The 10280-nt window shown below is 35.0% G+C and overlaps 1 protein-coding gene across 6 annotated transcripts in view; it reads left to right on the top strand.

Annotated features, from left to right (window-relative positions):
* The first annotated feature begins 5030 nt into the window (after positions 1-5030).
* The window catches only part of CP (ceruloplasmin), a 58359-nt gene continuing 53109 nt past the window's right edge, over positions 5031-10280 (top strand). For all 6 annotated transcript variants that reach the window (XR_005651214.1, XM_039855141.1, XM_039855138.1 and 3 more), the window contains exon 1: positions 5031-5314. Coding sequence is in view for 5 of the 6 variants with exons in the window: in XM_039855141.1 (XP_039711075.1) it covers positions 5169-5314 (146 nt within the window). In the remaining variant the exon portion in view is untranslated. The remainder of the gene's footprint in view (positions 5315-10280) is intronic.

Raw genomic sequence — 10280 nt, 5'->3', positions numbered from 1 at the left:
TGTTTTAAGAATATATATACTGTTTCGCTCAAATTTGAGTCTTACCAAGAAAACTTTGTTCATAATATGATTTTCTGAGTAGATCTATAAATGAATTTTTAAAAAGACCAACAATATATGCCCATCTTTCTTTACTTTTAAATGAATAAATTACTATATTTATTCTCCAAGTTGGTTTGCAATCAATCAGATCTCTAAACCTAGTCATCTTTATATGAACTGACAAAACGAAAGTTCTGAATTCACCAACAGACAAGCGAACCTGGAATAGAATCCTTCCAAAGCACATAGAGCCTGGGAGGCCCAGCCTAAGACAGTCTGGAGCTGTGCTCTAATGCCCTCAAGAGCACAAAGCATGTCTGGGTCAGGCAGGCCTGTACTTGAATTCCAGCTACTCTACTCACTAACTATGGGGTCTTGGCCAAGGTATAAAATCTCTCTTAACCATAGTTTCCGCATCTGTAAAATAAAGATAATAATAATAATAATACCTTTTGTGCTATTCTATAGGCAAATTAATGCCCCTGTCCCCCCCCACACTCATACACAAAATAGCCACATCTTAATCCCTAAAGCATGAGTATGTTATCCTAAATGGCAAAGGTGAATTAAATTTCAGATGGAATTATGGTTGCTAATCAACTAACCTTAAAATGGATTATCCTAGATTATCACCGGTGTCCTTAATAGTAGAAGAGAGAGGCAGAAGAGAAGGTCACAATGAGTTAATGTACGAAAGCCTCTGTTGTTGCTATTATCGGCTTTGAAGATGGGAGGGGGCCATGAGCCAAAGAATGTGGGCAGCCCCTGCAAACTGGAACGGATCAGGAAAGAGCCACCAAAAAGAAAGGCAGTCTCAGTGACACCTTAATTTTAGTCCAGTAACACGTGTCATATTTCTGACATACAGAACTATAAGGTAATAAATTTATGTTGTTTTAAGCCACTAACTTTATGGCAATTTGTTATAGCAGTAATAAAAATAACTAATACATCTATCTAATTGGTCGTCATGAGGATTGAATGAAATAAAATTTATAAAGAATTTGGCACTGTGCTGGCACATAGTAGTCATCTGATAACTATTAGTGACTGTTATTATAGTTAACATTTATTCATTCCTTCAGTATTTATTAAACTATGTGTCAAGTACTATGCTAAGTGCCTGCGAGTCAATACAAAACAAGACATAGTCATTGGCCCCATAGAGGCCCAGTCTAATCAAGGAAATAGTCACATAAACAGATAATTCTGATATGAAATATGTATTAATCATGTTTTTAATTTTTAATATTTTATGATACTTTGACATCTTGGAGTTGCGTTTACTAATTGGGGAGAGACTGCCCCTCCCGGAACTAGTTAATTCCTAGAAGATAGTAAACAACTTGCTACTTTCATATGCAAAACAACCAATTCCGGAATCCATATCCCCAACCACTTCCTTTGTCTAACTCTCACACACCAAGCCAATATTTCCCCTGCCCTAAATCAACCAAAGCCGTTTCAGACAACTAGAGACAATCTCTATGTCCCAAAGCCTGCTGGAATTATTCAAACCAGCCAGTCCTAAGCTGTTTACTCAGCTCTGCTTTGTCTTTCCCACAGAAACCCCAATAAAGGCTGTGGCCTGTACTTTCCCCTGGCTCCTACTTCGACCTCCTAAAACAAAAACAAAACAAAACTCTGGTGCTTCCTTATGTGGCCCAACCTGTATGTTGCTTTCTAGGGGAACTGTGAGTGATAACAAACTTTTCTTGCAATGGCATTAGCCTCTTCATGTCATGACTTAGTCACCTTTTAGAAATTAAGACCTGGGCACAAATCAAAGTGTTAAACACTAGCAGCCTTTATTACCCTAGAACAGTATAGAAGCGAGAGGTAATGAAGTTAGGAATGACAAGGGAGGAAAATGCTTCAAGAAAGTCATACACTGAAATTCTACATAATCAAGCTTTGTGAATGTTAGTCTTTAATCTTTTGTAAAAATAATTTTAGTATTGTGTCTCTTTCATTGTTAATAAATCATATGGTTTGACTTCTACTTCATTCAATGTTATGAAAGGACGAAAAGGATGGAGTAATTGAAATTTCTTCCATTAAAAAAAAAAATCCCCTTTCCCATAATACTGTAGATGTCAAGGCTTTTGCTAGATTAGAGACTAGGCTTTCTCCCTTCCCCTATGACCCTTTTACATGCCAGGAAAATGATGAGCAGGGCCTTGACCCACTCATGGGCAGCCAAAGTGGATGGAGCCGCCAAAAATCTATCTGTGTCATCATTCCCTAAATAGTCATGAACTGGCCAATAGCAGAGAAGAGGATCAGCCATGCTCGCAATGTGCGAGGTCAAGTCATTGGACTCATTATCAAAGTTCTGTACGTGACCATAGTCACCAATAAAATTCAAGAGTTACACAGTATTCTGTGGAAAAGATAGCATTGTGATGGTCTGGCTGGTCATGGACAAAATGACCTGCTATTTTATATTTTGTGTCTCTCTCTGCCACAAAGTGAAAGACTGTCCTTGGTGGTTTGTTTCTTAATAATTCTGATGCCATGGAGGAGAAGTTAAAAGTCAGTTCTCATGAATCAATAAGAAACTAGAGAGTATAGCAGGCATAGTAAAGGTAAGGAGAGTTTGCATCTTGCCAGGCAGAAATAGAGCTGAAGCAATATTCTCTAAGCAGTTCTGTAAGCATCCTTAATTTTAACCATCATCAGTCCCAAAATCTTAATGCAGATGAGATTCACTCAGTCCAGGAATCCTTAAGATGACAAAAAGAGAAATTGTGGAAAACAAAACTTGTGCTATGTAACTTAGATTACTAAACAATTAACTTGAGAATGTAATAATTATGACAAATTTTAAAGATATACCTGGGATTCTGATGTAAAGACCTTCTGACAGATTCAGCCAAGAGGACAGGCCGTTTGGTCCAATCTAGATTCCTCTCTTCTATTTCTTTCAATGCTCTAAGTCTGCTGAGCCTCTCCTGATGGGCCCCTTGCTTTCTTGTCTCACCTCAATCTGTACTGGTTGTGATGCATGTTTTGAATGCAGAAACTCTCAATAGCAACATTATTCAAAATCCACTTTTAGGTACCAACTCTGGAATTGCTGTTAGGAAGACTCTGTCAATGGCTGGTTGCTCATTAGACCTCTCTGGCCTCTCCCTTATATTTAGACAGGCCTGAGGCTCAGAGCATTCTCATTTCCTGCCACACAGCAGCTACATGCTTTTTAATGGGAAGGGTAACTGTCACAAAACAAGACAGAAGTATGGACTTCATGACCTTTCCTGCATAACACCATAAAATGTTCACTTGCGCTGGTCAGGGGTGTTACTGTTTAACCATTTTATTTCACTACCAGTACAGGGGCTGCTGTAAATATACAATCTGGAGCACTCGGTAACTATCTGAACAGGTTTTTAGGGTAGAATTTCTTAGAAGTGACTTCAAGAATTGTTGTGCTCTGATCACCATCCTTTCAACCCGCAGGGCTGAGTTTGAGCATGGAGCAGAGAATGAGAAAGGAAATGCCCCAAAGGTGCTGCTCACTTGGCAGCTTTGTGTCAATTAGAAAACATTCCCCCGAGAGGATGGATTGTTGAAACCTGCCCTCTCGGTGTGGACCAGCTTTTAAAAGGAACAACACCTTGCCAGGCACAGAGTTTGGCTATTGGAGTCTGGGCAAGATTTTGGCCCCACTCAAGTCCTCTCAGTGGACAAGAGGGCACAATCACTTGAGGTGGCTCCAGAAGGTCTTGGGACATCTTGGGTCCTGCGACTAAGTTTTCTGTATCAGGACAATTAGTTAAGATTATTACTAGCTGTTGAGAGGGGCATCTCTACTATGTACCTTAACATGGATTATTTCAATGAATCTGGACAATAGCCCTCTGAGACTCACACTTATAGATGAGGAAATTGAGGCTGGGGTTAAGTATCTGCCTGAGGTCAAGTGGTGCCATCAGATTTTGATCTTTATCTGCTGTTTTCATTACTCTTCTTCCCTGTTGTATTTTTCTCCATAGCACTTGCAGCTAAAACTAGGTATTTCATTCGGGTAGAGATTTGTGTCTTCTATTCACTTTTGTATCTCCAGTGCTTAGCACAGGGCTGGGCACAGTGGGCTTCCTCAGTAATACTAATTAAATTAATAAATTGTTCAAACATTAGGGTGCTTTCTCCAATAAAAATCTATTTCTATAAAAAACTTTTGGCAAATAATAGTGCATTAAGGTATTCTAGAGAAAAAGATTATATTAGCACAAAATGTGCACTATCAGTATAAAGATTTTCTTCCACCAAAAAAAAAAAAAGATTACTTTATATTTTTAGGTAAATATGTCATGACTAAAGATATGGTTTTAATAAAAAGTCTTTTACCCTAAAATTCATGTCCACATCAAAAAGCAGAATCTCAGTTTAATAAACTTTCTAATATTTACTAAGATCAACCTTTGCTTTTGAAGACAGGTTGATTTATGTCTGATTTCTTTGATAATTAAAAGAGAATTATCAACCTCTATTATGTTCTCCTAGTGATTTGCATATAGCAATACAGAATTATCTGGTACAGTTTCTTTAAATGTGTCCAACGCTTACAAAATAGATAAATTCTTCAAAATAAAATTTTTAGTTTTGGGTGCTTAAATTTGGTATGCTCAAGATCATGTTTCGTATCTTAAAATTATAATGAAATATTGTTAGATTTTTTCGAAAGTAAAGAGCTGCATGTTTTGATCTACTTTGCATAATCTGTTAAACTATTTTGTTAAAAGTTCACTGTGTGCAGGGCATTGTACTATGGCATATTGTCGGAGGAACAAAAAGAAGCATTTAGAGATGATCTCTGCTTTACTGGAATTTACAAAATGAACGGAAGAGGCACAGAGTTACTTATACTCTAATCCCTCCAGCAATAACTGCTGACTTTTTATTTGTAATCAGGGAAGCTTGGCAACGGAAAACCATTTTTTTTCCTGGGTTTACGGGAACTGAACTGAAGTGGAAAATGTTATTTACTTTAACGAAACAATTTACTCTTATGCAACAGTAAGTTGTGTCAATCAAGCAAATAAAGGAAGAAAGCCTTATTTTTGAAATTGCCTGCTTCTGATTTCAGTTCATCACTTCTCGGCTCCAACAAGAAAAAAAAAATGAAGATTTTGTTACTGGGTACTTTTCTGTTTTTATATAATATTACAGCCTGGGCAAAAGATAAGCATTATTATATTGGAATTATTGAAACAACTTGGAACTATGCTTCTGACAATGGGGAAAAGAAACTTATTTCAGTTGACACGTAAGTCACTATTTTTTTTTTGTTTATAGAACAAATTTATGAATTATCATCTTAAAAATAAAGCTAGTTGAATGAAATATTTCTTTCATTTTTTGTATACAGAAACTGCAAAATGTGGACTTAAAACTCAAGACTCTTTAATAAATCTCTAAATTCCCGAGTTCTTCTTTTTATTTTGAGAGGCTGCTCTGCTCCTATGCCCTTGGTCCTGGGGAACTGTGTGGGCTACTTATTACGTCGTCTGGTTGTTATTTTAGTACTTTTGTCTGTTTATGCAGATATTTTTAAATTTAAATAATGACTGTATAAAATGTTATGCTTATTATGTACCATTTATTGATTATTAGTGGTAAGGATAAAATTCTTTAATAATTTAAAACATCATTTATAGAAATTAAATATAATTTAAACAAATAGGACTATGCCTAATACTTGTTGGATGGCTCTGGACACTTAATTGAGTTCATGTCTCTCAGCCTCAGCATCCTAATCTGTAGAAGATAATAAGAATATCTAATAAGGTTGTTTGAAGAATGGGTTCTTGTAAAGCTCCTATTATAGTGCTTGGCACATCATACATGTACCTTTACTAAATGTCAGATATCTATTATGATGGCCCTCAAAAAACTCTATGCAAGTTCAATGTTTTCATGTTTCAATCGAAAGCCCCTTATTTCAAGCAATAGTCACTATACAGGAAAACAAAAGTATAGTTCTCCTTGAAGTTTTTTGTAATGGAAGTTTACCTATACTGAGGTCCTCACTTTTAATAATGTTAATAAACATTTACTACCTAAGTGAAATTTAGCATTCAAAGGCAATGTTCACTACATTTAAAAATGTATTTTAATGGTGATAAAGCACAAATGAGCCCAATGACCATCAGCTGCTAAGACTATATCTCTGAAAATAGCTAAACAAGTATGCCAAATATTATAATTGTTGACTGTTGATGGGTATATACTATTCTTATTAATTTCATGTATGTTTGAAATTTTTTACAGTAAAAGTAAATGCACAGATTATAATACTACATAATTAAGTTATTAATTTAATGATATACAGTAAGAAAATTTTCTGACTTAAAAATAACCAATTGTAAACAAAACCAATACATCTTGTAATTATTTTTTTTATAACCTTGTTTTAAGCTAGTATTCTCTTCTTAGGAGTATGACATATTTTCATGGCTTCATCAAAATCATTCTTTTGTATAGATTCAGTATTTTTATATATTTTTATAGGGAAACCAGACACATTAAAAAAAAGTCCTACTCCATGCTCCCTCGCCATCAACCTTCTGCCATTATTCATGATCAAAAATCAAATCAGCTTTATTAGGCATAAACTCAATACAAGACATTGCCCCGAGCATGCTTTAATAAAGAAGTCTCAAATTCTAGAGATTAGAGAATAGAAGAGAGAGAGAATTTGCTAAGAATTTTTTGGTGTGGGGCGGGAAAATAATTCCTTTGTTTTATAATACTCTTGTGTCATTTCTGTGTTAGGGAGTGCTAGGGAGGTTATGCAGCATTGGTTTGATAATCTCCGTGGCTTCAATAACAGCCTACCATCATGCAAACTCTAGATGGAACTGCTCACTCTGCTTGTGATTTTTTTTTTCTACATCTAAACAGTGAATATTGACTAGAACTTCAGCCATTTTGCCAATACTATTCTAAACGGATGAGTTTAGTTAGCAACTTTTTTTCTCCCCTCTTTGTCTCTGATTACCAGCATGTCAAGCTGTCTTAGTCAGTTAAGGCTGCTATAACAAAATGCCACAGACCCAGTAGCTTATCAACAATAGAAATTTATTTCTCATAGTTCTAGAAGCAGAGGAGTCCAAGATCAAGGTGCAAGCATGGTCATGTTCTAGTGAAAGCCCTCTTTCTGGTTCATAGCCTTTTCACTGTGTCCGCACATGGTAAAAAAAGCTAAGGATCTATCTGGATCCTCTTTTATAAGGTACTTAAATCCCATTCATGAAGGCTCCTTCCTATTACCCAAGCACCACCCAAAGTCCCTATCTCCTAATATCATCACATTAGAGGTTAGGATTTCAATATCTGAATTTGGGGGAAGACATATATTTAGATCATAACAGTAACCCAGTCAGCAAAGGATGATGGAATTATCACCAGATATAATTGGTACTAGTTTTTCGAATGCTAAAAAGGAGTGGAGATAGATAGGCTGAGAAACAAGGTTGGAAGTGTGCAAGATAGGTATTAAGCAGAGGATTAGGTTTAAACTAATGTTTACCTTGAAGATATGAGACTATGAAGAAGAAAATATGCATATAACAGGAACTCCATCTGTTACATTTACTGCTTGGTCACTGATACCTAGAACATAGGAGACACTAAATAAATATTTGTGAATAAATTAAAATGAATGAATAAAGGCATTTAGGAATCTAGAAGAAATTATAGGCTGTGTTGTAAAAATTTTCCACTTTCTCCTGATGTGGACAGATTCACACTAGAATAAATCAGACAATAGAATTAAATAAAAGAAGTCAGTTTAAATAGATTTAGTGAAACTAAAAACATTAGCAGGTATTAAAAGAGAACAATGTATAGATTTTTTTTACTAGAAATAATTTACTCCTCCTGCATTAATAGCAATAATATTTATTTCTAATAGGATGAGATGGAAAGTAATTTTCTTATATTTAGTACTGCCATTTACTAAAGTGAGTGCCTTATCTGTCACTTCAATAAATCAAAAAATAAAGATTTTATAAAGTATAATTTTCTTTTCTTAAACTATTTGTATTTAAATAATAATAAGAGACATACACATAAGAAATAATTAGCAAACACAGCAGTGTGTTCTGGGTCTATAATAGGCATTAATTATTTATGGCATTTATTGGCTATATAATAGCAACAAATAATACTCTTGTTATCTTCAGGTTGATTTTTTTCCTGGTGACTTATATATAGGAAGCTAGAAGTAAGTTAAAAATTCTTTAAGCACAAGAATAGCCATTAACAAAACACTTTTACACTGGCTTTGTAGGCTCTTGCTCACACTTGATGACTCTTATTTAACATACAGTTCTTACTTTGTTACCTAGTTTTTCAGCCCATCATAGTTTTGAGAACTGAATCATAAATGGTATAGTGAAGATGTCATTATAAGCAGAACCAATGACCAAGAAGAAATGGCAGCTCAAATTTTGGCCAAAGGAATAAAAAACAAACTAAGAATATTTCACCATATGATATAATGATAAGTATTATAATTATGATATGGAGTGATCAGAATACCAAAAGTATTCAGCAAATGTTAATTTAACATTTACTATTATTATCAGAAAAAATGTTGAAAATTTTTTTCAGTGTCCCCTGTTTAAGCAAACAAAATCTTTTTAAATAAAAAATTTGCACTGAAGGCATTCATTTTACCCCTTTGAAAATGCTCTTAAATATTTATATGATTCTTAAAGAGGTACAATTATAACTAAAATAATATGGAAAAGTCAGTTATGATGACTTGTACTCCAAGATTGCCAAATAAAAATAGCAAGTACCAGCTAGTACGATTCAAACACTTCATACAGGATGCCTGTGTGAAGGAGCTCATAAGGCAGCTATAACATTTCATACTTTTCAAGATCTATGATTTATTATCACAGTTGCTACTTTCTCTGAGAACAGATCCAAAAGAAGACTGACAACTAGATACTCTATTCATGCTGTGCTAGTGAAGCCAGGCTTATAATCTACTTGCTTGTGCTATGTAAACCTAAGTTGAGTCTTTGCCTAGCAGTTAATTTTTGACAGTTTTCCTTTTGGCTCCTATGTGTAGTAGGAAGAATTTTTAAAATGACCTTCAAAGATGTCCTATCCTAAATCTCCAGAATATGATATTACTCTCATGGTTTGCATTATATTCAATGGCACAATTGACTGTAAAATAGGAAGATGATCTAGGTGGGCCTAATCTAAAGCAGAAAAATTTCTAGTGAAAGAAGAAGTCAGAGAGATTCAAAGAGATTTGAGGAGGATTCAACAAACTGTTGCTGACTTGAAGATGGAAGGAGACACTTGAGAAGACTTACGGGTGGCTTTAAGGAAATGGGAGAGAGGTCCTTGACTGACAGCCAGCAAGGAAACAGGAATTTCAGTCCTACAAACATGATGAACTGAATTCTGCCAACAACAAGGATGAGCCTGGCAGTGGATTTTTCCACAGAGAGCCCAGAAAAGCACCCAGCCCAACCATCATCTTGTGATAGCCTGAACAGAGAACTCAGTCATGTTGTGCCAGACTTCTGACCCACAGAACTGTGAAATAATAAATGGATGTTATTTTAAGATGCTATGTGATAATTTGTTATGCAGCAATGGAAAACTAATATATTATGTCTCAGTTAATGAAACTAAGAATCCACAAACTTTTCTCATATATTACCCACATTTTAGTAACCATGTCTAAACATAAACTGAGTACATTCTGGATTTATGGAATGGGGTAACATTATTATTATGTTACTAAGGCAGTATAATTTTTTTTTAATTCCCCTACAATTAAAAACTTGCTTTTGGGTCTGAATCTACCAGAAATTATAGGAGTTGGCTACAGGAACTGAGTACTAAAAAGAAAAGATGTGAAGGGGACAGATCTACTCTAATAAGCAGAAAAAAAGCATGTCAGAATTGTCAACAGGAAGAACTACAATTAATATGAATTATTTGGTTCAAAGAACAACTATAATATATTCTTTTGACAGAATATCTGACTGGCAAATTTCCTACGAGCTTCCAGTAACTGACCCTTTGTCCCCAAGCTGTGCTCTTGAAGTTAAATAGACATCCCCTAATGAGCCTTTGATGTTCCTTTGGAGACAGAACATAAGCAAATAGACTTCCCCCAAAGTATCACATGATGTAAAATATTTCTTAATTTGGTTAAGACTTAATTTTGTTTCACCAAAAAAGACAAGATGCAAAAT

The sequence above is a fragment of the Pteropus medius genome, unplaced genomic scaffold (assembly GCF_902729225.1).
Source record: "Pteropus medius unplaced genomic scaffold, Ma_sr-lr_union100, whole genome shotgun sequence".
Taxonomy (NCBI): domain Eukaryota; kingdom Metazoa; phylum Chordata; class Mammalia; order Chiroptera; family Pteropodidae; genus Pteropus; species Pteropus medius.
This window is presented reverse-complemented; position numbering and strand designations above follow the sequence as displayed.